At 47.0% G+C, this 26,807-nt stretch overlaps 1 protein-coding gene across 3 annotated transcripts; it reads left to right on the plus strand.

Annotated features, from left to right (window-relative positions):
* Positions 1-14: 14 nt before the first annotated feature.
* BNIP1 (BCL2 interacting protein 1) lies at positions 15-13,305 on the plus strand. Of its 3 annotated transcripts, XR_007136320.1 has the most exons (7): positions 15-200; positions 2,675-2,767; positions 5,076-5,167; positions 8,208-8,309; positions 9,480-9,598; positions 12,184-12,333; positions 12,704-12,767. XR_007136320.1 is itself a non-coding variant. In XM_047790364.1 (6 exons), the coding sequence occupies exons 1-6, from the start codon at positions 117-119 to the stop codon at positions 12,243-12,245; spliced, it is 552 nt and encodes a 183-aa protein (XP_047646320.1). In that variant the 5' UTR covers positions 15-116; the 3' UTR covers positions 12,246-12,801. The 3 variants fall into 3 exon arrangements, 2 of the variants coding, with proteins under 2 accessions (XP_047646320.1, XP_047646227.1); XM_047790364.1 differs by having other exon boundaries at positions 12,184-12,801; XM_047790271.1 differs by lacking the exon at positions 12,184-12,333 and having other exon boundaries at positions 36-200; positions 12,704-13,305.
* Positions 13,306-26,807: the final 13,502 nt, after the last annotated feature.

A 26,807-nucleotide genomic window follows, 5' to 3' on the forward strand; every position in this document is an offset into this window, starting at 1 on the left:
CGCAGGCCGGTCTTTAGGGGGCGCTGCCGCAAGGCCAGGCCGGGAAAGAAGGAAGGCGGGGAGAAAACGCGTTGGAACTTGGGCCCCGCGGCTGTCCGTAGTCGGTATTCCCCAATATGGCGGCTCCCCAGGATGTCCACGTACGGATCTGTAACCAAGAGATTGTTAAATTCGACCTGGAAGTGAAGGCGCTTATTCAGGTACTAATTCCCAGGACCCCCAATGGGGCCCAGCGGCCCGAAACCCAAGTGGTTTTGGTTTTCTTTGAGCTCGGCGGTCTCACTGCTGAGCTTTCCCCACCTGGTCAAGTCTCCGAGGTCGCTGGCCCCGCCCCCTTTTCCTAGCTGTCCCCCGTTTGGTCCCGTTCCCTTCATCCCCTGGACTCTTCTTGATCCTTCTTCCGGCTCCCGTTGGCTCGCCCTCTCCAAGGCCTCCCCTCTCCCTCTCCCTCTCCCTTCCCCAGCCTCCGCCTCAGGCCTGGCTACCCTTTTGTGGCCCCTGCCCCACTCCGGCCGTTTCCTCGCCCTGCCCTAGTCTCCAATTTACCTGTCATCCTGCTTGGCCCTGCTTCTGACACCGCCCTTTCCGACATCCTTTGGTAGAGTCCTGGGGGCCGTTAGCCCCGGCCCTTGTGGCCAGTTCCGTGGGTCTGATGTCCCGGGTCACCAAAGGCCCCTTGGCGCGGGAGGCACTGGATGAAGTGAACGTAACCTGGACGTTGTGATTTGTAAATTAGGAAATCGAGTCAAGGGCCAAGGCCTGGGTCAGAGGGCAGATAATGGCAAAACTGGGGTCGGACAGGGAAAGTCAGTATAGAAAAAAGACTTGAGCCTACTTCGTTTAACAGATGGGGTAATTGAGGTCCTTTGTTTTAGGCCATTTGAGGGTAGAAGATACAATAAACCACTTGGCATAGGCAAGAGTTAGGAATGTAGAAATGGTTACTTGAGTTTAGCAAAAAGAAACCAAGAGTTTAAAATCTTCATTTGAGGCAGATCGTTTCCATTTACAACAAACCTTACTAAACGTTGGATGTAGACTGAGAGTTTGCAGCCAACTGTGGTAAAAGGTGGAGGAAAATAAGGCTCCCCACAGAAGCCAAATGCAAAATAAACCAAATGAATAGTTTATTATATGGAGCAAAGAAGTGTGGTTTAATGCATAATCCGTAGAACAAGTGAGGCAACTTGATGCAAACAGTTAAACTCTTGAACTTCATGTTTCCGATGTATAAACTACAAACCTCTGGGCCAATTTTAGAAAAATAAGTTGAGGAGTCATACAAACGAAACTGTCTTTTCACATAATCTATATTGCTTAAGCCCTTTTGGGCACTCTCTAGCTCTCTTTGTTCTTGTGATGAGAACAGTTGATTATAGCTAGAGTTAGCGCACTCTTACTGTGTTCCAACTTCTCTGCTAAACCCTTTACTACATACCTGATCTATGAAGTAGGTAATGTTGGGATGAGGAAACTAATGATGAGGAAACTAAGGCACATAGGACTCAGTAACTTTTTCAAGGTAAAATAAAACAGCTTATAATTGCTACAACCAGAATTTGAATGTACATAATCTATCTCTAGGGCCTGCTTTAAAACCTGGCCCTTGAAATTCTGAATGTCCAGAAGCAAATTCTAAATCTATCTTTGAGCATGTTTATAAACAGTGATTTACAATAGAGGGTTTATAAAATTAGATCAAGAAGTTAATCTTGTCATATAATGCCAGATATTAGCATCCTGACTTTTTTTTTTTGTTTGTTTTTTTGGTCTTTTTGCTATTTCTTTGGGCCGCTCCCGCGGCATATGGAGGTTCCCAGGCTAGGGGTACAATCAGAGCTATAGCCACCGGCCTACGCCAGAGCCACAGCAACATGGGATCCGAGCCTCGTCTGCCACCTACACCACAGCTCACGGCAACGCCGGATCGTTAACCCACTGAGCAAGGGCAGGGACCGAACCCCGTAACCTCATGGTTCCTGGTCGGATTCGTTAACCACTGCGCCACGACGGGAACTCCGCATCCTGACTTTTAAGTTGGAACCGTGTAACATTACAGTCTAATGTTATAATACGTCAGAGTTCCCATTGTAGCGCAGTGGAAATGAATCCGACTAGGAACCATGAGGTTGTGGGTTCGATCCCTGGCCTCACTCAGTGGGTTAAGGATCTGGCGTTGCTGTGAGCTGTGCTGTAGGTCACAGACGCTGCTCAGATCCTCTGTTGCTGTGACTGTGGGCGTAGGCTGGCAGCTGTAGCTCCCATTGGACCCCTAGCCTGGGAACCTCCATATGCCGTAGGAGCGCCCCCCCCCAATAAAGTAAAGCTACAGTCTGTCTTTCAGATGTCCATTCCTGTCACACTTACAAGTTGCTTTAAGTCTTTCATAATGGCTGGATGGAGTTTTGGTAAACTTCAGGAACTAATAGGTCAAGATAGAGTTGTGTTTCTGTGCTTTTATGTTACTTGCTGAGAAGTTATCTAAAGCGGGATGAGAAAAATGTAAATTACATTGTATTTGCTTGTGTTGTAGAGGTAAGCATCAAAGATCAGGATGAATTTCAGTTAGTAGGCCAAACTTAGTTGTGATCTAGGCCAACTCTCACGGTACAGCTGGTGTCGTTTCATTTCATTGCCTTGAGAAAGGCTCCCTCATCTCTTTACTCTTTCCTAGGATATTCGAGATTGTTCAGGACCCTTAAGTGCACTTACGGAACTGAATACTAAAGTGAAAGAAAAATTTCAACAGTTGCGGCACAGAATACAGGTAAGTGTCCGCAGAGCAGGGATGCTGAGACTGGGCAGCATTCATTGTCCTTGGAATTTTTCAACTTGAAGACTCAGAGATCACTTGAATTAACTTTCTTTTCTCTACCCCTCTCTCCAACCTATCCACCTCAATTCATTACAAGTATCTGGTAATGTTTTTTTTTTCATACTGTCACTTTGCCTGGCCTTTTCCTCTCTGTTTCTGTGTCTCCAGTCGAATCATATGCTTATGTAACAGTCTTGAATTCAACTAGGGTATATGTGCTGTTGCCAAAATCATTAGAGCAAGGAAAGTAGGTGTTTCTGTGCTGTGCCCTGAGTGAGGGTAAGCTGGTGGCATGGGTCTGTCCATCCCTGGCTGGGTCTTGGGGCAACTGGTCTCCATCCATGTGATGCTGGATTTCGAGACTTGTGCTTTTTATCTGACCTGGTCCCAAATGCCAGCCCTTGTTGCTTAACAGAAGAAGACAGTCTGTTCCAAAGATACTTGAAAAACTGGTAGTTTGGACCCTGAGAAACAGAATGTCCATGTCCTGTGTTGCTTTCTAAGGGATTTTCAAGGGCAGTTTTGCCAGTATGCAGTTTTTGTCAAAGGAGGTCACTCTAGGTTGTCAGCAATGTCACTGAACCTAGCTGGTCTCTTTCCGCCTCCATCTCTAGTACTGATTTAATCATTTTAATTTTTTAAAACTTAACAATATATATTGCAGATCTTTCCGTGTCAGTATTAGGAAGTTTCCTTATCCTTTTTTTTTTTTTGCTTTTTGGGGCTGTACCTGCAGCATATGTAAGTTCCCAGGCTAGGAGTCAAATTGGAGCTATAGCTGCCGGCCTATGCCACAGCAACATGGGATCCAAGCCACATCTTTGACCTACACCACAGCACATGGCAACACTGGATCCTTAACCCACTGAGTGAGGCCAGGGATCAAATCCGCATCTTAATGCATACTAGTCAGGTTCTTAACCCGCTCAGCCACAATGGGAACTCCGTCCTCATTCTTTTTTTTTTTTTTTTTGGTCTTTTTAGGGCTGTACCCTCAGCATATGGAGGTTCCCAGGCTAAGGGTTAAATCAGAGCTGTGGCCGTTTGCCTGCAACACTGGATCCTTAACCCACTGAGTGAGGCCAGGGATTAAACTCCTGTTCTCATGGATACTAGTCGGGTTCGTTACTGCTGAGCTACAATGGGAACTCCCTTATGGAAGTTCTTGAACCACCCACAGAGGATGAATTTGAGCCCCAGATCAGTGTGAGGGTAGCTCTGTGGTTATATATTCTCCGGGGAGATTAATTTTACATCCCTCTAGCCAGACCCCACAGGAAAAAAGGACAAGCTTCCATGTTTTCTCTGTGTGGGTTGACAGACATTTTCTTAGTGCACCTTTTCATGGAGGGTGTATTTTGCAGTCATAGCTTAGTGGTATTCTCTGTTCCCATTCCCAGCCTCAAATGGACAAAAATGCTTTTTCTGTCCCTACATGGACTTTAAAACCCTGTTTGCTACCAGTCTGCAATGAAATATGTACAGAGATTGAGAGTAAGCATTTAGAAACAGCAGTGTGATAGTTCTGTCCTATATCAGAGTGGGATCTGTAGGCTCCAGTGTTTGTTTGTTTGTTTTGGCTATCCTGTGGCTATGGAGTTCCCAGGTGAGGGATTCGACCCAGAGTTGCAACCTATAACTGTGACCTATGCCACAGCTGCAGCAACGCTGGATCTTTGACCCCCTGAGCCAGAGGGGGGATGGAACCTGTGACCTGGCGCTACAGAGATACAACCCATCCCGTTACGCCACAGGGGGACCTCCTGTGTTAGCTTTTAAAATCATTTTGGGGGCGTTCCCATCGTGGTGCAGTCGTTAATGAATCCGACTAGGAACCACGAGGTTGCGGGTTCGATCCCTGCCCTTGCTCAGTGGGTTAACGATCCGGCGTTGCCGTGAGCTGTGGTGTAGGTTGCAGACGTGGCTCGGATCCCGAGTTGCTGTGGCTCTGGCATAGGCTGGCAGCTACAGCTCCGATTGTACCCCTAGCCTGGGAACCTCCATATGCCGCGGGAGCGGCCCAAGAAATGGCAAAAAGACAAAATAAATAAATAAATAAATAAAATCATTTTGGGGAGTTCTCTTGAGGCGCAGCAGGTTAAGGATCTGGTGTTGTCACTGCGGTGGCTTGGGTGGCTGCTGTGGCGTGGATACAGTCTTTGGCCTGGGAACTTCCACATGTCACAGGCGCAGCCAATAAATAAATAAATAAAACTATAAATAAAATCATTTTAGTTTAGAGCTGTTTTCCCCCCCAAAGGAGCTTGAGCAGTCGGCTAAAGAGCAAGACAAAGAGTCAGAGAAGCAAATTCTGCTCCAGGAAGTGGAGAATCATAAAAAGCAGATGCTCAGGTAAGTGGAGCCTGACCCCCTACCAGTGGCCTCGGCTGGGTCACTTGCTCCCTGTGAGGCTTGTGCCTGAGTTTGCATAATAAACCTGCCTTCATGACTCAGTTGTGCCATTTATACCCAGACCAATTATACTTCTTGAAGCTGGGGGCAAGCAGGGACTATTGGGTAGGTGGGGCTGTGCATAGTTTAAAAGAGCATATTGAACATTATACTGTATTGTAGTTTTTTTAAGCCAAAAAATGGTCGTTTTTGTAAAATAAGGTTCTTTTTGATCTAAGAAGAACTGATACCAGAAAAAGTCCACTGAAAGTGAAAGTAACATAACCTTCTGTTAAATAAAATTGAGGGTTTCATTGCAGCTATATATGAATCCTTGATGATATAATTGAGGATAATGTGCTATTTCTTGGTATAGAGTTGGGGGACTTTTCCAACCAAATTATCTTACAACATGCAACAGTACCTGACTCTTGGCATTTGATGTTTGTGCCATAATGATAAAGAGGATTGTTATTGCAAAAATAATTGAGGGCCCCTAGTAGCCAGACTCTTCTCTTTTGAAGTCCGTATTATGTCACCATCCTCGTAGGTTTTCTCCTCGTCCTTGTTAGCTGGTCTAACATCTGTATGTGTCTGCAGCTTTGCTTCTGATTTGAGGAGTTCTCCACTATCATCCTTGCTTCCTGCAGCTGTGTTTTTTTCTTTTTTGGCTGCCCCAGAGCATATGGAGTTCCCGGGCAGGAATCAGGTCCGGGGAGGGGGCGGGGCGCGGAGGGAACAGTAAATGGAGATCCTGTTGTGGTTCAGCAGAACACACTTGACTAGGATCCATGAGGATGTAGGTTCGATCTCGGGCCTTGCTTAGTGGGTTAAGGGTCTGGTGTTGCCATGAGCTGTGGTGTAGGCCGGCAGCCGCAGCTCTTATTCTACCCCTAGCCTGGGAAATTCCATATGCTGCAGGTGCAGCCCTAAAAAAGGCAGAAAAAAAAAAGATCTGAGTCGCACTTTCAACATAAGCTGAAGCTGCAGCAACCCTGGATCCTTAACCTACTGTGCTGGACAGAGGATGAAACCTGTGTCCCACAGCTCTCAAGATGCCACCGATCCTCTTGCACCACAGCAGAAACTCCAGCAGCTGTGTGTATAACACCCAGCAGTCAGGAGAACAGGGACTGACAAAAATACGGGTGTGGTAGAGGCTTTGTTGAGGAGGGAGGGGACGTGTGAGTAACAACCAGTGATGCTTTGTGTCATGATGGCTTTTATGTCCCTAGACCACCATGGGGACTCAGGTTATAAACACTGTAAAGTCTAGCAAGTTACACCGACAAATTCAGCCCAGCATGGGTTTAAAGTTGAGAGCAGCCATTCATGTTGTGGAATTCCAGGATAGAATAGAGAAAGCAGCTAAGTTAATATTTAGGCATCTGTATATTGAAACAGTCCTTGTGCTTGCATACCTGGGTTATTGTGCTCGGGTCAATAAAAAAAAAAAGGTAAATATTTGTTGTCTGTCATTCTCCCCAGTAAATGTGAGCCCCTGAGGGCAGGCTCTGTTGCTCACTCATCTCTACACTGCAGATCCCAGCAGAACTCCCTTGCAAGTAGATCGAAAATATAATTCATTCTTTTTAAAATGTTGCAGGAAGGAGGATCCCTTCCAGGGCCCGAGCATGGGCTTTTGTCCAACACTCAGAAATGAATTGTCCGAGGAGACATGTGCAAAAGACATTATTGGGAAGGGGCGCCCAGGAGTAGAGCAGCAGGGGAGGGAACCAGGAGAACTGCTCTGCACGAGGCTCACAGTCTCAGGCTTTACGGGAATGGGGTTAGTTTCCAGGTCGTCTCTGGCCAGTCGTCTTGCTTGGCCCACATTTGGTCCGGCTCAGGGTTCTTCTTGGTGGTGCAGGCACCTCTCAGCCAAGACGGATCCCAGCCAAGGATTCCGGGAGGCCGGTGGTCTCCTCCCTCCTCTCGGCCCCTCCCAGATCCTCCCCGTTAGTCTTCAGGGCAGCACCGGGTTCCTCATCAGGGCCTCCTGCTGCGACCCAACTCATGCAAGCGGCTATTATCGTGCCTGGCCAAGGTGGACCATTTCAGGTAATGGGTTCCCTAACAGAAGTGAGACAGCATAACATGCTGGTCAGGCATCAGCTTATTGAAACACTTCCAACACAGAGGTGCTGTTCAAAACTGCCCTATCAGTTTCTGTATTGTCCTTGCCTTTTTAAATATTCTGGGGGTTAGCACAGCTGATTTGAGCAAGCTTTGTAGGAGTTGAGCACATGAGTTTGTGTCTCTGAGGGGCCCCATTAACATTTTTACAGTCCATCTGCAAAGGCCCCACTCTGACTCCAGGGAACTGTTTACCAAATTTGAGTAAATTTGAGATCAAGTAAAGAATGGAAATGAATCATGTCAGATGGGGCCCTGCTCATATGTGCATTTGTGTCGTCATGATCTGTCCGTGGTATATAAAGAACAAGAGAAATTGAAGACTATCTTTTAATGCTTTTTATTTCCTACTACATATATAGATTGAGCAGCTAATAGGCCAATAACTCTCGTTCTGGGTACTGGTGATATAAAGCTGAGCAAGGCATGGCTCTTGAGGAACAGAACCAAGCAGCACACAAGGCAGAGCAATCAGGTGTAGGAGGTAACTTAGAACATGGCCTTGTGTGCCCAGCGAGGAGTTGGGATGTTGTTCCCAAGTCTGGACCATTGCAGGCTATAAACACAGGCATGCTGTAGCCAGACTGCTCCCTCTGGCGGCCCTGGGTTGGGGGGCAGATAACAGGCTGTAGGAGAATGTCCCAGAGGGAGCCTCCAGTGTCCGGATAGAGAGGGGTTAGGACCTGAGCCGTAGCAGTCGTTGGGTCAACCAAGGGGAGGAAGTGGCAGGAGGTGGGGATGAACTCTGGACCACACCCGGGTGGCTTTCCTCCTCGTTCCTTTGCCAGAAGGAAGACCCACTGTAACTTGAATTGACAGCCTGGTGATGTCAACAGAAGCTTACACGTGACCCTTCTGATTCCAGCAATCAGACCTCATGGAGGAAAGCTAATCTCGCTTGCAAAATTGCTATCGACAACTTAGAGAAAGCAGAACTTCTCCAGGGAGGCGACCTCTTAAGGCAAAGGTATCTGTCTTTTTGTCTTTCTGGGCTCTAGTGATAGAATAGACAGTAATCAGCAAGGTGCAGAACCCACTATAGGGAACGCAGTCTTGTTTTCAGCATAAAATTAGTACTTAATTTTACTATATGTTGTATTTTTTTAAATATGAAAGAAATACATGCTAATTTGTCAGACATTGGTAAAAGAAAGAAAAATATGAATTACAAAGGGAAAATAAGTCCTAACCATGCTACTCCTGACCGTGTTGATATATTGCCTCCTCCCATTACTTTTTCTTCCATGTGTTTTATAAAGTCAGCGTCGTACCATAGATAAAATTTAGTCTCCTGCTCTTCTTTATAGCACAGAGACTTGCTTTTTAAAAAAAATAAATAATTCTTTAAACAAAATTTTAACAGTGCAGAGTATTCCCTTTATTAACTAATCCCTTCTTTGTATGTGTGTATATTCTAGTTCGTCAGTATGGTAAGTAACACACCAGGGCACATGTTAGAACATAAGGCTTGGTCCACATTCTCTCTTTTGTGGCCTACGCCCCAGCCACAGCAACGTGGATCCAAGCCATGTCTGTGACCTACACCACAGCTCAAGGCAACTCTGGATCCTTAACCCACTGAGCAAGGCCAGGGATCAAACCCACATCTTCATGGATACTAGGCAGGTTCATTACCACTGAGCCACGATGGGAACTCCCTGTCCATATTCTTGATGTTTCCTTTGGAGAGAGTTCCAGGGGTGAGATTATTGGGTCAAAAGCATGTATGTTTTCAAGGCTTCTATACATGTGTGTGGCCAGATTGCTTTGAGAAGGCAGCACCAGCTGACGTTCCTGCTAGCATTCTGCGAGGGTGTGTGCTTGGCCCTTGCCATCATGGAACATGATCATTTAAAAATATATTCAAATTTAATAGATTAAAAAAAGAGGAGTTTTCTGGTGGCCTAGTGGGTTAAGGACCTGGTGTTGTCACTGCTGTGGCTCAGGTCACTGCTGTGGCATATGTTCGATCCCTGGCCTGGGAACGTCTACATGCCACAGGTGTAGCAAGAAAAAAAAAAAAAAAAAAAGAACCCAAACCAAAAAAAAAAAAAAAAAGCCGAGAATGGCATGTTATTTGAATCTTTCTTGCAGTCAGGCGTTTGTTGACATTGCTCCTCCCACTCTGGACTTTTAGGAAAACTGCCAAAGAGAGCCTGGCCCAGACATCCAGCACCATCACGGAGAGCCTCATGGGGATCAGCAGGATGATGTCCCAGCAGGTCCAGCAGAGCGAGGAGGCCATGCAGACGCTAGGTAAAGCCAGGGCGCCGTAGGAAGCTGCCCCCGTTTCCCCCCCCCAACAAGCTTTCCAATTGGTGTGGTTTCTCTTGTCTCTGACAGTGTGGTCTTACCCAGAGTGGGATACACTGCGCTTATTTCCCTTTCCAGTTTTGACAGTTATACCACAAGACCCACCCCACCCCCCATCCAAATGTTCTGAAGCACTCCCGGGGCCTCTCCTAGAGAGTAGGTGCCAGCAGGGCTGGGGAGGGCTGCAGTCTGTTTCTCATCTAGGGCTGTGGGGACCCCCTGCCGGGCAGAGAGGTATTCAGGCCTTGGCTGCCAGCTAGTCTGCTAGGACCTCAGCCCACAATTGTCCCCAGCATTATTTTTTCTGTGAACTCCTCTTAAAAGTCAGAGGCCACAGAAGCAGCTTCTTGAGCCCATCTGATTCTCTCTGCAGCTCTCCCGTGATGTCTCCCTTGTAACGCAGATGAGACTCTCCCTGTCGGGAGCTCCTGTGTAGGGAAACAGAGGAAGCAAGTTTACTCTTTGAAGCACTATTGGAAGATTTCACACAAGGACAAAGGTAGAGAGTGTGGTGTATGAATCCCACGAGCCCATCACCCCGTTCAGCCGCTGTCAACTCCTGGCCAATCTTGTTTCAACTCTGTGCTCACTAGGTCCCCATCTGAATTACTTTGAAGCAAATCTCAGACATCATTCATGAATGTTTCACTGTGTCTCGCTAAAAGATACGAGGCTCTTGGAACAAAAAAGAAACCAAACCAAACCACAGTAGCATTATCATCTCTAAAAATTATTGGTAATTTTGAACTGCTTTTTTTTTTTTTTAAGTACACTAGTCAAACAGGCAGAAGCAAAAGAAAACAAGCAGCTTATCCCCAAGGTCCCTCCCTGTGTTTGGTACCTATGTGGGCATTTAGTCTGGGAACCAGCTGCTTACTTCTTGAGTGTGCCCTGGGGGCAGGGCCCAAGCCCAGGAAGAGGCCTTGGAGAACATGACAGAGAGGAGCCAGCTGGCCTGGGAATCAAGGGCTTTTCTGCTCGGGTGTAAGTGACAGGACACCCACCTCCAGCACAAGTGTCAGAGACAGACCATATATTTAAGCCATGAGAAAGGTGCATCAATGCTGAAGATTTCTGGGGTGTTAAGGGTTGTTCTTGGGGCCCATTTTATAGGAGAGAGAGCCATTAAAGCAAGAAGAATGCAGTTCTTAATTCTTTCGTTTATGGCTCACAAATTTAGCTTGATTTAAAAGCCTATTAGAGCTACATTTTTTTTTAAGCCCTAGGGATATGATGTCTGGAATTTGCTGCAAAACCGCAGGAGTCGGGGGAGTTGCATGGGGGTCATGAGGGGACAGGATTGCCAGGGAGTTGGCAATTCTTGGGTGTGGGAGGTGGCACGTGGCATTTCATGATGGGACTCTCTCTACTTTGTGATGGCTAAAATTCCCTATAAAGAAAGTTTAAAAAGAAAGGCCCATTAGGTTTTTAGTTAACAGGTCTGTAGTTTTTTGGGGTTTTTTTGTTTTAGTTTTTTTATCTCTTTAGGGCCACACCCGAGGCATATGGAGGTTCCCAGGCTAGGGGTCAAATTGGAGCTGTAGCTGCCGGCCTACACCACAGCTCACAGCAATGCTGGATCCTTAACCTGTTGAGCAAGGCCAGGGGATCCATTCTCATGGGTACTAGTCAGGTTTGTTTCCTCAGAGCCACAACAGGAACTCTGGGTCCTTAGGTTTTTGAAAAGGCAGCAGGCATGGAGAAATATGGCTGAGAGGGATTTTTGTTACATGAGTGTTTATTCCCCTTAACCTGTGTTTTTCTAAATGCTGCTCTGTTTCCTCTGGTAATTTCATTCACTTGCTTATTAACTTGTAACTTTGTGAAAAGGTTGTCTCAATTACTTGTTTTAAGGAAAAAACCTCCAGGCCAGCACTGTCCAATAGAAACGTCATGTGAGCCTTAACTTTAAATTTTCCATTAGGCACATTTAAAAAAAAAAAAGTACAAAATCAATTGCAATAATATATTTTGTTTAACCATTCTGATATGCAATTCAAAGTAAAAACTCTTGGAGTATTTTACATACCCCCTTCCCCCCCCACACACACTAAATCTCTGAAATCATGTGGGTCTTTTACCATAAGGATATCGCAGTTTGGATTGGACACATTTTGTACTCTCAGGTGCCACGTGTGTCTAGTGAGAGTCAAATGGGGCTGCACAGCCCTGGGCAGTGCAGGAGAGAAACAGACAGCCCTCCCTTCTGATCCCACCCCATCGCCCACCTCCAGGTCTGCTTTCATATCCTCCTGAGAGCCTCCAGCGTGTGTAGCACAAGCAAAATTTATTCATCCGCTTCTTTCTTACACAAATGGAAACATTTCACACCTTCTTCTTCACACCTGCCTTCTCACTTGGCAGCATGTCTCATTCTGTGCATGTTCTGATGATGCCCTGTTCCGCTTTGTAGGAGAATCTGGCCAGTTAAACCTTCTTCCCCAAGTGTCAGACCCAGAAACCCACATTCAAGAGTTAGTTTGACACCTGGGCACTGTGAGACTTAAGGGACACATGCCTCCTCCTAGGTCACACGGGCCGGAACACAGGTGTCACATGTTTAAGACTACAGCCAGTGTCCCAGGACTGAAGGCGTCCTGGCAGGGTGCCCTCGCAGGTGGAAAGTTCTGCCTCCGGCCCCCATAGAGACCTTACAGTGCCTGTCCACGGTCACCCAGGTAATTTTGTGGCTGGTGGTTCTTTTCAGCCGCGCCTGCCTCCTTCAGAAAGCAGAGGGTGGTGGTGAGGAAGGGGACTGCCTTCTGCCCTTGTGTCCATGTTGGAAGGACTCTTAATTATGACCCTGTGGCGTTGTATGTAATCAAACCCTGTCGGTCTCTGAGCTGAATCGACCCAGGGGTATATCTCTCCTTGCCCTGTCCCTGTTCTGTGCTCCTTGGCGTGGCCTCTGTTCACAGCCTTTGCTCTGGCTCAGAGGGACTTGCTTCCAAGCACAGTGGTAATCACTGGTAACCCAGTGGACAGAGCAGTCTTCGGATTTGGTGCTTGTCAGTTTCAGAGCCGGGCTCCCTCCCTCTTTTGTTTCAGTCAATTCTTCCCGGACTATCCTGGATGCAAATGAAGAATTTAAGTCCATGTCGGGGACCATCCAGTTAGGACGGAAGCTCATCACAAAATATAATCGCCGAGAGCTGACGGACAAGCTTCTCATTTTCCTTGCACTGGCCCTCTTTCTTGCGACAGTCCTCTATATTGTGAAAAAGAGGCTCTTTCCGTTTTTGTGAGATCTGAGAGCTGCCACCTTTTGCCCTCTGAGCTCCAACATCAAGATCCAGCCAACCAGACCGGCCCACGCCCCCTAGTCCGCTCCAGTCGCTCCGCAGGTCAGGTGGAGACACAGCCCATGGGTTTCTGCAGGTGGCTGGAGTGTAAGGGGCAAGCAGAGCAAGGGCAGAGAGGCCTGTCATCGGGACACCTGCAGGGACATGAGGACTCCAAGAGCCGTCGCACACTGTGGGTGGCTGCTGCATGGAGCACTGGAGCCAGCTCCGGGATTTGGTGTCCCTCCTGCCTCTCCCTCTCCCACTGTGGCCTTCATGCCAGGTCTGGTGAAGGGAAGAGAGGAGGGAAGGGAAGGAGGAGGAGGAAAATACATCCATTCCTTGAATAAAGTTGACTATTTAATAGCATGAAATGCATTCGGTTTTCTAAGGTATCCCTCTGGGAATTCGTGTGCCTGCTTTTGCTGTCTATAGATTTCTAGGACATGGACTTGGATCACTGATTTGTTCACTCAACAGAGAATTATTGAGCAGCAGCCACGCACAGAGTGTTATAGACACTGCCGTGGTCCCTCCCTCAAGGAGCAAGATGAACAAGATCCCACAGGCTCTAAGGGACGGGGTGCACACAGCCCCACTGGAGGCAGCTTTCAGCTGACGTCTCAAGAGGCTGAGCCAGATATCCTCTTTCTCCACACAGTGGCCTGCCTGTCCCGGGGGTGTGCGCTGTCTCAGGGGCCGGCCCACGCCTTGCCTTTCTCTTTGAGGTTCAGAGCTAAATATAACCAAGAGAGCCAAGCTGGTGATAAGGCGGGGCCTGTCTGGGCCCGAGTTCTGTTGAGGCCTGGCGGATAGTAGGGCCTGGGCCAGGCCAGGCCAGGAGATGTTAGTGCCTCCTGGTGCTATAGTCCTGGCTGGCCTCACACTCAAAATCCCAGCCTCCCCCACTATTTATAGCCCCAGAGGCTGTGGAGGGGGAAAGTGGAAAGAACATGTGGATTTGAACCTGCACGCAAAGACCTGGTTTTGAGCCTTGGCTCTACTGCTAAGGAATCACATGACTGTGGGCAGCTTACCTTATGTCACTAAGCCTCAGTTTCCCCACCTGTAAAGTGGGCCGGATAGTCCACATAGATACCTATGGAGTCCATTTGTGATCACACAAGAAGGTCAAGTGGCAAGTGCAGCTTCTGTCTGAGCCATGGGATTCTCAGTCTGGCTACCTCTAGGCCTCTGGGCCCTAAGGTTTCCTGCAGCAAATACCTGGGGTCTCCAGGGGAAGCTGGCCTGGGCATTGGGTGTTCTGTTTAGATGTCCGAGACGTTAAGGCCTGATCATCCTGGGACCAATTTACACAAGATTGGCTGCACACTTCAGACTGACTAATGAGTAGGTAGTGAGTTAAAGTGTATATACACACTTTATATATATCATCCTTAAGCAACTTCTGGCCCCAGAAGACACTCAGTGCATGCAAGTTGTGCACGTGTGAGTCTTATTTATAGTCGAATTAAAGCTGAGAATAAAGCACAGATGGGAAATTCCCACTCAGATTCCAGCTGTAAGTGCAGCAGATGGATGTGATCATGTTAGGATTTTCTTGTCTTAACATTTTTCTTTATTCCTTCCCACTAATTGTCAACATCCTCCTCACATTATGGAAATGCGTGGGCACTGTACTCCCTAAAAATTCTCCCTTTGACACTTTATTCCTCTTTCCCTTGCTGCCTTCTCAAAATAAGGTTGAATTTGACCCATTTTGAAATGTCATCAATAGCATATCTTGCAACCCCAATCAGCCATCGGGTCCTAAGTCGTCCCCAAGGGGCTGTTGGTGTGGAAGGCTGCATCCCCACGCTCGACCAGGAGGGGGCAGTGCTCACATTTGCTCCGTGGTCTTACTGTGTGTGAACCATTTTCATCCCTCCATATGAAATGCTTTTATGGATTTTTTTTTTAAAGCAGATACCAGATTTTGTAAAAACATGCAAACATACAAAGCTTACCTATAGAGTTTCTGGAAGACATTTCATAAATGACCTTAATTTTCAGTGTTAAACAATAAGCAAAGCTTGGGTTCTCCATTTTGCTTAGCTGACAGTCAAGGAATTAAAAGTGTAAGCACAACCGACGCAGGAGAGATGTTACCAGAATCCGTGTTCTTGTTCATGCAGTTGAAGAATGAACTCCGCGAACACACAGGCAGCAAGCAAGCAAGTCTTTATTAAAGGAAAGCAAAAAGCTCCTAGGACTGCTGAGAGGAGGGAGAAGAGCCCCCCTTCTCTACTGTCCTATGGGGATTTTTATCTCTTAAAGATGGGGGGCACCAATGTGGGGTCCAGAAAGGTGTGGTTTTCTCCCTTTGGCTTTGCTCAGTTACCTATTTCAGTCCTTATCCAATTTTAGGGGTGTAGGTCTCATGGTTTCTTTGCCCTTTTCTTCCGGTAAATGGAGTCACAGGGGATTAGGGATTAATGTCCATCTGGGCGTAGGTGCACTCCCTGTAGTAAACAAGGCCTGTGGGGATGTTACTCCCTGGAGCCCTAAACCACAAATGTTAATCAATGACCATATCAAAGACTGCACTGAAGCCCTGCTACTACACTGACGACCTGAGTTAAAATTCTGCCTCACTATCTTCAAGTGATAGTTCATTCAAGTATTTCCTGAGCACCTACTTGTGGCAGGTACTGTGTTAGGGATACTCAGTGAACAAACCCAAGATTCCCTGTCGTCATGGAACTTGCAGTATGTGGGAGATGGTGGACAGATGATAAAAAATAAATATACTAGAAAACAAACTTGTGGTTACCAAAGGGAAGTGGAAAAGAGGGAGGGACAAACTGGGGGATTGGGATTCACAGACACAAACTACCATGTATAAAATAGATAAACAACAAGGATATTATTGTTTAGCACAGAGAATTATGGCCGTTATCTTGCAATAATATACTGGAGAATAATCTGCAAAAATATGGAGTCCCTGTGCTCTACACCTGAAAATAATATAATATTGTTAATCAACTATATTTCAATTTAAAAATTAACACACTAAATAAATCATTCATTATGTTAGAATATAAATATTTTGTGAAATGTAACTCCATGGGAAATTGGAAATTTGCAAAGAAGGTGAAGGTGTAGGGAGTGGGGGCAGGTTTGCAATATTAAGTAGAAAGGTCAGAGGTGGCCTCATTAAGGAGGTTAAGATGTGAGCAGAGTGGACCCCTGAGGGAAGAGGGTTCCACACAGGGACCAGCTAGAGCACAGGTGGGAGCATCTGTGAGATTGTGATTTATAATAAAATATATTTGGTTTCTAAATAAATAAAATATATTTGATTTCCAGCATAGAGCTCCTAAAACCACTGGAATTTCCTGCAATGAGAGTGATAAAGTTGTCCTTTGTTGTGTCCATGAGTTGATTTTTGGAGATCTTTAAGGGTGGGGATTGGTTGCCAGAGGAACCAGCCACGTGATTAGAGGGTTGGAACTTACAGTCCTACCTCTCAACTTCCAGGGAGAGAAAAGGGACTGGAGACTGAGCTCAGTCACCAATGGCCGATGATCTAATGAAGCCTCCATAAAAACCCCAAAAGGGTGGAGTTCAGAGCTGCCAGGTTGGTGAACACGTGGAGACTGGGGAGAGTGGTGCGCTTTGGGAGAACACAGAAGCTCCGCCCCTTTTCCCCATCCCCTGCCCTGTAGATCTCTTCCATCTGGCTGTTCCTGAGTTACATTCTTTTATAATAGCCTGGTGACCTACTAAGCAAAATGTTTCTCTAAGTTCTGTGAGCTGCTCTAGCAAATTAGTCAAACCCCAGGAAGAGGGGTTCATGGGCACCTCCCATCTATAGCCTGTTGGTCAGAAGCACAGGTAACAGCCTGGACTTGCAATTAGCCTGAAGTGGGGGGTGGGCAGGGCCATCTTGGAGGACTGAGCCCTCCATCTGTGGCATCTGCTGCTCCCTTCAAGTAGGTAGTGTCAGAATTGAGCTGAATTGTTGGATACCCAGCTGGTGTTGGAGAATTACTTTACGTGAGGGATAAACCCCAGAATTGGTGTGTGACTGGCATGTCTGGGGACTAGCAAGGGAGCCAGTGTGGCTGGGGCAGGGTGGGAAGATGGAGAGAGAAGGACCACAGGTGGTCAGAGAGACGGTGAAGGACAAAATCACGAATGGCCTTGCAGGTCCCTGGAAGGACTGGCCTTGTACTCTGAGGGACATGGGGAGCCATTGGGGCCTTTGAGCAGAGGAGCGACTCGATAAGATTTATGCGTTGATAACAATGTGAAGGGGACACAGGCAGAACAGGGCGACCAGTTAGGAGGTCAGTTGGCAGCCGTCCAGGGGGCGGTGATGGTGGCTTGTACCTGGCTGTTGGCAGGACTTACATAGTGGTGAGAGAGAGTCATATTCTGAATGTATTTTGAAGAGTAAACCAACCAGACAAGGTTTCCTGAAGGAAGGGCTATTATTCTTGAAGGATGGAGAGCAAAGAACTATGACATGTTGGCCTAAGCGACTGAAGGAGGAAGGAGATCAGGAATTGGGTTTTGGACACGTGGGTGTAGGTGCGTTTATGTGCCAGCAAGGCCCTGCTGGAGGCAATCTGGCACCGTGACTCAATTTGGAGATGCTTCTAAGGAAAAAAAAGATTCAAAAAAATAAGATAGTAAAATGTAAAATAAGCTCTGTTTTCTTCCTTGGCGAATGGTGGTCTCCTGGGGGCCCTGCCTGTGAGTTTGCCCAAATTGTGTTTCTTCCACTAAGCAAGGGCAGAATAAAAATAGCTGGGGGCTAATCTAAGAGATACCAGACCGGAGTCTCAGCCACACTGTCAGGAATGAAGGGCTGCAGGCTGGGCTGAGGGAAGGTGGGTGTTAACCACCCTACCCCCCCCCCCCAATCTCCAAAAGGGCCTGTGGTGGTGGTCAGTGTTTTCAATGGGCCACAGTGCATGGTGGTCACAAGTGGGGCCTTTGGGTCAACAGCACTCTTCCTTGCCTGTATGTCCTGGGCAAGGATCGCGCCTCCGTGATTTGCTCATCTGGAGCACAGAACAACCAACAGCCCCGACCTCTTAGGAGCACTGGGAAGATTTAAGGACAAAACTCAGGCCAGGAGCTCACGCTGTGACCCTGATGGCCACTGCATCCGTTCCCCTTTCTCGCTGGGGCTTTATTTGAGGAAATGGCTCAGGCCAAGAAGGGGGTGCCGAGGTTGTTGAGTCAGGACCCGGTTTGGAGGAGAGCTTCTCACTTGGCAAAGTGTTGACAGTGGGACAGAGCAGGCCAGGGCACACTGGCCGTCTTTCCCAGTCCATCCGCCCCCCAAAGTCAATGGGTAGAATTAGCTCAGTGTAAAATATTCTCTTTTTTCTTATCCTTAAGTCCTCACTCTCCTCCTCCTCCCCCAGTGGTTTTGTTTCCTGGCAATGTGCTCCTGGATGAAATGAATCCAGAACGTCGCTAATGAACATGGGCTGAAAAATGAGGAAATGGCCCGTCATTTTTAATCTGACAGCTTGACTGGTATGAAAAACAAGTGTGCTCCTGATAGAAATGTCATGGTTTCTAAGAAGGGTGTTCCTGGTTGGTTCCTCTTCCATGGTGTTCTCTGCCTCCACCGGAACAGGCTTGCAAACCAGTTGATGAGACAACCAAGGGAGGGGTAGTGGTTAGACTCTGCCTGGTCCTGGCTGTCTTCCTGAATGACCTCAGTCTATTCCAGAATCTTTTGGAGTGTGAGCACTGGCTATACTCTGTGCTGGGTGCTGAGACAAAAGAGGAAGGTTCCACCTGCCTTGTGGAGCCTGTAGCCTGATGGAGACAGACCTGGAGCCAGACAGTTAGACTAGAGGGTGGTAAGTGTCCTAGAATGGGTCCCAGAAACCCTGGGAGCCCCAAGTGACCACTCCTTTAGACTGCTTAGAAACAACCAGTGGCTGTCAAAGTAAAGCTAATGCTAAGCGATTGTAATGAGATCCAAAAGCAGTATTTGGGGATGTGTTTATGTTCAGCAGGTGATGATAATAAATTCACTGAGTGATCACTTGTTATGTTGCTTAATCCAAGGATTCTACCAGGTAGGTGGTGTCACCACAGTTGAGACAATTGAGGGCCAGAAAGGACCAGAAACATACCCCAGATCACACAGCTGGGAACTGGTAGATCAAGGATTAAAATCAGGCAGTTGGCTTCCAGAGCCTCCGAATTCTCTGAACAACAGGTATAAGGGAGGCCAACTAAGCTGTAGGGACAGAGGGACTAGTTGCTCCCACTTCATGCAGACTCCACTGAGCAGCCATAATCATTTAAAAGGGAGGGTGGAGATGAGGCATTGAGGGGTGCAGGGATTAAGATCCCTGTGTGAGGATACCTGCTGACCTGGGCTCGGCACAGGGAGTTCAGAACCAGGCAGTCACCTAAGCAAAGGAGGGAATTCATTGGCTCATATAACAGAAAGTGGCTTTTAGGTACAGCTGGATCCAGGTGCTCTAACAGCAATATTAAGAACTGCTCTCCCTTCATCTCTCCTCCATATTTCCTCCATGTTGGTTTTATTCTCAAGACTTTCCCCAGGTGGCCGGTCTCTCCCACCTTCCATGGGACAGCTTCAGACTTACATCCACTTAGCTTGGAATCCCAGAAGAGAGAGCCTTTTCCCTGAGTTCCTGAAAATCCCTCTGTGGGTCCCTGCACTAGTTCTGCCACCAGAGGGGCAGGTTGTCCTGATTAGTGAGGGCCAAGTCATGTGCCCAGTATGGGGGTGGAGTCCACCCTGCTTCCACCAACCACAGGGTGGAAGGCAGGGGGAGTGGGAAATGAGGGCGCTGGGATCAGAAGGGGTAGTCCGTGCAGGGTTAACCCCGAACCTCAAGGGTGTGATGCTGTGCTGTAGGAGTTTCCAGCCACCCTAGGGCCAGCACTTCACAGGTATCACCTTAGCTCGGGGGTTTTACCCCAATTTATAAAGGCTGGAAGGTGTTTCCTTTATAGGAGAGAGCACACTTTTGTCAAAGTGGATTTTCATATTATGAAAGCAGTACAGTGTATGTCAACTGCAGGAAAACCAGTACATGAATTTAACCAGAACAAATTCCTCCCCCAGAAGATATGAAATCATAATCCCATCTAGAGAGAATAATCCCCATTAACATTTGGGAGTGGATTGTATATCTTTTTTTCTTTCTTTTCCATCTACAACAAATATGGGATTTTATTGTAAGTACTGGCCTTTTTAAAAATAGTCTTACTGAGAAGAAATTTATATATAACAAACTGCACAGGCTGTACAATTGTGAGTCCTGACATTTGTATATAACCATAATCAAGATAATGAGCGTATCCACTGCCCCACAAACTGTTCCATGACTCTTTGTAATCCACTTGCCCCGCGTGCCGTGCGAGTGCGCCTCCACCGCCTCTGCACTGACTCCAGGTGACCACTGTTCTGCTTTCTATTACTATAGAATAGTTTGCATTTTTCATCACATTATGTAAAGGGATCATATAGTATATACTATTTGGAGCTGTGGCTCCTTTCACTCAGTAAAATTGTTTTGAGATTCATTTGTGTTGTTGAATGTATCCATAGTTGACTCCTTTTTGATGCTGAGTAGTATTTCATTATATGAATGGATCACAGTTTATTTATCTGAACTGAATAGTGAGCAGTAATGTTTCCAGTTTTTGCTGTAGCAAGTGAAGTTGTTATAAACATTTGTGTAGAAGTGTTTGTATAAACTTGGGCTTTCATTTGTATTAAGTAGATTTGACCTACGGATGTATTGACTGGATCATATAAGCATATATTTAAATTTTTTAGAAATTGCCAAGTTGTTTTCCAAAGTGTCTGCCCCGCTTTACATTCCCACCAGCAGTGCAAGTGAGTTCTGGTTATTTCACATCGTCACCGAGTTTGGTGTGGTCGACCCTTTAAACCGAAGCCATTCTGGTGGGCATGTGACAATATTTCTGTGGGCTGCTTTTTGTTTTTGTTTTTGCCCGTACCCTCAGCATATGGGAGTTCCTGGGCCAGGGACAGAACCTGTGCCACAGCATCGAGCTGAGCCACTGCAGTGACAATGCTGGATCTGTAATCTGCTGCATGGTTTAGTAAACTCATATTTATTGTGGTTTTAATTGGTATCTTCCCAATGATGATGTTATGTGCTTAATTGCCATCTTTGGCGAAGTGTTTATTCAACTGTTTTGCCCATTTTTAATCAGGTTGTTTGTTTTCTTATTGTTTAGCTGTAAGGGTTGAGTGTTGGACACGATCTTGCGTTCAGTCAAATGCTCCATAATTAATCCACAATCGCTGCCATCTTCCAAAAAGGTTCTAATATATTCATCCACTAACTGGGGCTTAGCATTCAGCTGGGATGCAGTAATGGAGCGTATTTGCCAGCATCCGTGCTGACCCTGCTCTACCAATTGCTAAATATTATATGAGTATTGCCCCTGTATTCAAATATTTGTACTATATATATTTAAGTATGTTTGTGTGAGCTGATGTGTTTGTATGTATTATATGCACACATATGTGTCAGTACAATTCTGGATCCTTCCATTTCGTTTCCCACGGAGATGCCTCCATCTTTAAGCAGTCCTGTGGTCCTGCACTGGGGGGACACACTATCATTGATTTCCTCTGTTCTCTGCCGATGGCCTTTGAGATGGTATCTAGTACAACATCACTTCTTAGTTTTAATTTTTATTTATTTATTTGCTTTTTTAGGGCTGCACTTGTGGCATATGGAGGCTTCCAGGTTAGGAGTCAAATCAGAACTGCAGCTGCCAGCCTACGCCACAGCTCACAGCAACACCGGATCCTAACCCACTGAGTGAGGCCAGGATTGGAACCCATATCCTCATGGATGCCTGCTGGGTTCCTTAGCACTAAGCTGCCATAGGAACTCCATAACATCATTTTTTAAAGGATTGCATCATGGAGTTCCCATCTGGCCAGGGCCAGGCACTTAGCAAATGAGTGAGGGGCAAACGGTTCTGTTTAGAAGGCCAGGCTGGGTGTTCCCGTTGTGGTCCAGCGAAACGAATCTGACTAGCACCCATCCATGAGGATGCAGGTTCCATTGCTGGCCTCGCTCAGTGGGTTAAGGATCCGGCATTGCCGTGAGCTGTGTTGTAGGTCACAGACGTGGCTCAGATCCCAAGTTGCTGTGGCTATGCTGCAGGCTGGCAGCTACAGCTCCGATTAGACCCCTAGCCTGGGAACCTCCATATGCCACGGGTGCAGCCCCAGAAAAGACCAAAAAGAAAAAAAAAAAAGAGTATTTCAGTTACTATCTTTTCCCCTGCTATTTGGTTAATGCTTGGTTACAGTCTTTCTGCATCTATCTTTTCTCCCAGCCCAGGTTATTTAATCAGGCTGTTTGCTAACATTGGGAAAATTTGCTAACACTGGTGCTTGTGGACATTCATCATGCAGGCAAACACCTCTGCAGCTCACAGTCAGCAATCCATGTGTTGTGCTAATACTTTGGAGGCTAAGCATGGTGTTTGGAAGGAAGTGATGAAGTTATCATTGAAAGCTCATATGGTAGGTCTTGGCTTTGACAATTTTTTAACAGCTTTGTTTAGATATAATTCACATGTTGTACAATTCATCATTTAAAGTGTACGATCTACTGGGTTTTAGTATATTCACAGAAATGTGGAACTATCACCACAGTCAACTTTACTTATTTATTTATTTATTTATTGTCTTTGTGCCATTTCTTGGGCCGCTCCCGCGGCATATGGAGGTTCCCAGGCTAGGGGTCCAATTGGAGCTGTAGCCACTGGCCTACACCACAGCCACAGCAACTCGGGATCTGAGCCAAGTCTACAACCTACACCACAGCTCACGGGCAATGCCGGATCGTTAACCCACTGAGCAAGGGCAGGGATGGAACCCGCAACCTCATGGTTCCTAGTCGGATTCGTTAACCACTGCGCCACAACGGGAACTTCTACCTATTTATTTTTTTTTATGGCCGTACCCGAGGCATGTGGAAGTTCCCAGGCCAGGGATTGAATCCAAGCCACAGTTGCAACCTACCAGACAACTGCAGTAATGCCAGATCCTTAACCCACAGCACTGGGCCAGGGATCGAACCTGTACCTCCATAGCAACCTGAGCTACTTGCAGTTGGATTCTTAACCCACTGCGCCATAGCAGAAACTCCCGTGTAACAGGGTTTTTTTTCTTCTCACTTTTTAAATTAGTTGAACAAACATTGATTGTTCATGATTCATACTTCAATTTTTTTTTTTTTTTCTTTTCAGGGCCTCATCCACAGCACATGAGAGTTCCCAGGCTAGGGGTCGAATCGAAGCTATAGCTGCCGGCTAATACCACAGCTCACAGCAACGCCAGATCCTTAACCCACTGAGTGAGGCCAGGGATCGAATCCGCATCCTCGTGGATATTAGTTGGATTTGTCTCTGATGCACCACAACAGGAACTCTAAAACATTTTTTTTGATATCTCTTGAGAGTAAAAAGTTTTTGTGTGTAATGGTTTTTTGTATGGACACATGTTTTCACTTTTCTTGGGTGTATACTCAGGAGTGGAATTGCTTGGTCATGGGATAACTCTAGATTTAACTCTTTGAAGCACTGCCAGACTGTTTTCCAAAGACCATTTTCACATTCCTGATATTTCTGAGCCATGTGATGCTGAACAAGTTCCCAGATCTTCTCTGCGGCTCCATTTCTGTCAGCCATGAAGAGACTAAGAACTCAGGGTTTGGGGGCAGGTAAATGAAAACAAGAGTGTGAGAGCACTTGGCAAATTAGAGGTAGTTCAGTAAATCTAAGGGAAAGTTGTTTTAGTTTTTCTTTAATTTTTGCTCAGTTGTTAAAATGTCTGTGTGTGATTGGTTCTGTGGTTTGGGGGACTTGCTCTCCTGCCAAAACAATGAACAAGCAAGAGACACTGAGATATCATTATCTTCTCTGACCTGTTCCTGACCAAGACAGAAGGCCAGCACTGTCTGGAACTTGGAGCCCCTACTCCCAGCCAACCCACAAAGGCCCTGAGTTTATAGATACTGGAGATTACTGCCATTCAGTCAGGAAGGTAACTCTCCAGGCTGGGGAGCCTGTGGCTGCATGAAGCCATGTGGTCTTAGGGCACATTGGGGACAGTCAGACCATCCAGGTTAAATGTACTTCTTGGCTCCTTATAATCCCTGACAATCTCCAGAACCACGAGAGAAAATAACAATGAATGAATGTTGTTAGTTTCTGTCACTATGTGTGGGGTGATTTGTTACGCAGCGCTAGGTAACTAGTGCATGCTGCCAGACCACTCTCAGAGCATGAGTTCCTCTTGTTGATTTGGTCCTTGTTGAATGAACATTAATTTTTTTTCTGATGATAAAAATGATACAGGCTCATTGGAAAAATATTGGAAAACACAAATTCTAAAAAAGAAAAAAACTTTCTGCCCAGAGATAACTGCTGGTACATAAAAGGCACTCAATAAATATTCATCAGGTGAATAAACCTGATGGTTTGACCCACCTCCTTTCATTTTGGGGACTGTAGGTTGATTGCAGGGGTTTTTTTTGGTTTTGGTTTTGATTGCAGGTTTTCAGGGCCGCACATGCAGCATATGGGAGTTCCCAGGTTAGGGGCCGAATCGGAGCTGCAGCTGCTGGCCTACACCACAGCTCACAGCAAGGCCAGATCCTTAACCCACTGAGCAAGGCCAGGGATCAAACCCACGTCCTCATGGATACTAGTCGGGTTTGTAACCTATTGAGCCACAAGGGGAACTCCTAAGTCTTGGCTTCTAAAGTTCCCGTGCTGAGCAAGGTGGGAGCAGGGCAAGCCATCTGAAGGATTGCTACCTCCACATGTGTCTTTCCCAGGTTACAAACGCATTTTGTGGAACCTGCAGCTTCCTCCCATCTGGAGCACTGACTCACCCCAGGTTGGAAAAAGAGATTGCAAACGTCTTCCTTCTGGCAAATGGATTTATGCAGGACTTCCCTAAAGCGAGCTTTCAGGGATAATATTTACACCCATCTTTCAGTCCCCCTTCTCATGTTACTCGGTATCACACCGACTTCAAACACTTTTACCCAGCTCGTCATAGGCGCTTGCCATCCACTGGGCTCAGGACAAATGTGGTTGTGTAATTCAGGGCCTACTCAGAATGTGGCAGCAGCTGAAACCAAACTCTTAACTATTTTCTCAACCCCAGACCTAGAAAGCAAAGAGTCGAAGTACTTTTGAGCAGATAACATTAGTGGTCTGGAATTTCCTCAACCCTCTGACCAAAATACATCCAGTCCCCTCTGACTCGAAAGTCTCCACTCACAAGGTTAATGATTTGTTTTATTTTGTCTTGTCTTTTTTAGGGCCGCACCCATGGCATATGGAGGTTCCCAGGCTAGGGGTTGAATCAGAGCTGTAGCTGCCGGCCTACACCACAGCCACAGCAACTCAGGATCCAAGCTTCATCTGCAACCTGCACCACAGCTCACGGCAATGCCAGATCCTTAACCCACTGAGTGAGGCCAGGAATCAAACCCACGTCCTCATGCATGCTAGTCGGGTTCGTTACCGCTGAGCCGTGACCGAACTCCTCATGCTTCTCCTTATGTACTTTAACACACTCAAATTGCTTCCTTCCCTAGTTCTCTGGCGGTGATGTAAACCAGGTGTGAGCAGAGCTAAGGGGGTGATCCCTGGCTACCCAGTGGTACCCCCCTCTTTTCTTTAGGGATAGGGAAAATGGGTCTAGCTGAGCACAGAGGAGGTCGTTGGTTGCGGCTGGAGATGGTCGGGGAGAAATTCCCACGCTCCTTTTCCTTGGGCAGAAAAGGGAGGTCCCCCTGCCCTTGGCCTCAGGGTTGAGAGGCAAATGCCTTTCGGTGGACTGCCCTCTGTTCAGTCCCCTTCCTCTGGGGATTTTCCTTTGTGCAGCCACTCTTCCCCACTCTCATTCTGCTTGGTCAGGATGGTGCTCACCCAATCCCTGATGCTAGGGTTGGATAAGTGACCTGAACAGTTAGGGTCAGAATGATTGGCTTGGTGATGGGCCCATATAACCAAAGTGAGGCCGTGGAGCATCAGTCCTGCCTGGGATGTTTGCTGGAATTCTCCAGATAGAAGCATTTCCTTCACCTGGGATCAAAAAGCTTGTAGGTGTTAGGTTTGCTGAGGGAGGAACGTGCGAGGCCAAGTTAGTAAAGCAAAAGAGAATTACTAAGGCATCAGAGGGGCACGGGCTGAGCTCAAGATGGCACCAGCTCTGACTGTGAGGCAGTGCTAGGCTTATAAAGGATCTGGAGTTCATGCTGGGAACTTGCGTCAGGAACAATGAAGAAGGGAAGGTCAAGGGAGGGGTGGGGGTCAAGTCCCATGACAGAGGGCAGTTAATCCTTGTAGGAGGTTAATCAATGCAGGCAATTGTTTTCCGCAGGCCATTGTTTCTTGCTGTCCACCTTGAGCTTCCAGGAGATGGTGTCCACAGCAGGGCTCCAAGGTGAACAGCCATATTTGGGGGGGGGCGGGGTTCTGCCTCCTTCCTCTTGGGAACCTATCAGCAGGTCAGGATCATGGAGCAATAGAGTGACTATTGGAGGGGCCTAACTAAGAGGAGAGCTAAAAGACAGAGGGACAGAGAGACAGCATCCTCTTGACATCATTTGAGCCCTGGATCAAGCCGTGCCTGAAACCAGTCGTATCTCTGGTCTTCCTATTTAGGTCAGCCGAAAAATAATTTCTCCTACTTTGGGTTTCCGTCACTTTCACCTGCAAGTGTCCGTACTGGTACTGCCTCCCCGCCCATGTATTGGAGAAGGGGAGAGATTAAGAGGGTGGGACTGGCAGCCACCCCACCCCCACCCGCCACACACCCATACAAGGCTTTCAGAGAAGAGCCT

The sequence above is a fragment of the Phacochoerus africanus genome, chromosome 1, assembly GCF_016906955.1.
Source record: "Phacochoerus africanus isolate WHEZ1 chromosome 1, ROS_Pafr_v1, whole genome shotgun sequence".
NCBI classification, from domain to species: domain Eukaryota; kingdom Metazoa; phylum Chordata; class Mammalia; order Artiodactyla; family Suidae; genus Phacochoerus; species Phacochoerus africanus.

Excerpts from the sequence above, each read along its gene's own strand:
- BNIP1 (XM_047790271.1), top strand. The coding sequence starts at position 117 with ATGGCGGCTCCCCAGGATGTCCACGTACGGATCTGTAACCAAGAGATT. Across the intron at positions 201-2,674 it reads AAGTGAAGGCGCTTATTCAG|GATATTCGAGATTGTTCAGG; the intron begins GTACTAATTCCC and ends ACTCTTTCCTAG. Across the intron at positions 2,768-5,075 it reads AGTTGCGGCACAGAATACAG|GAGCTTGAGCAGTCGGCTAA; the intron begins GTAAGTGTCCGC and ends TCCCCCCCAAAG.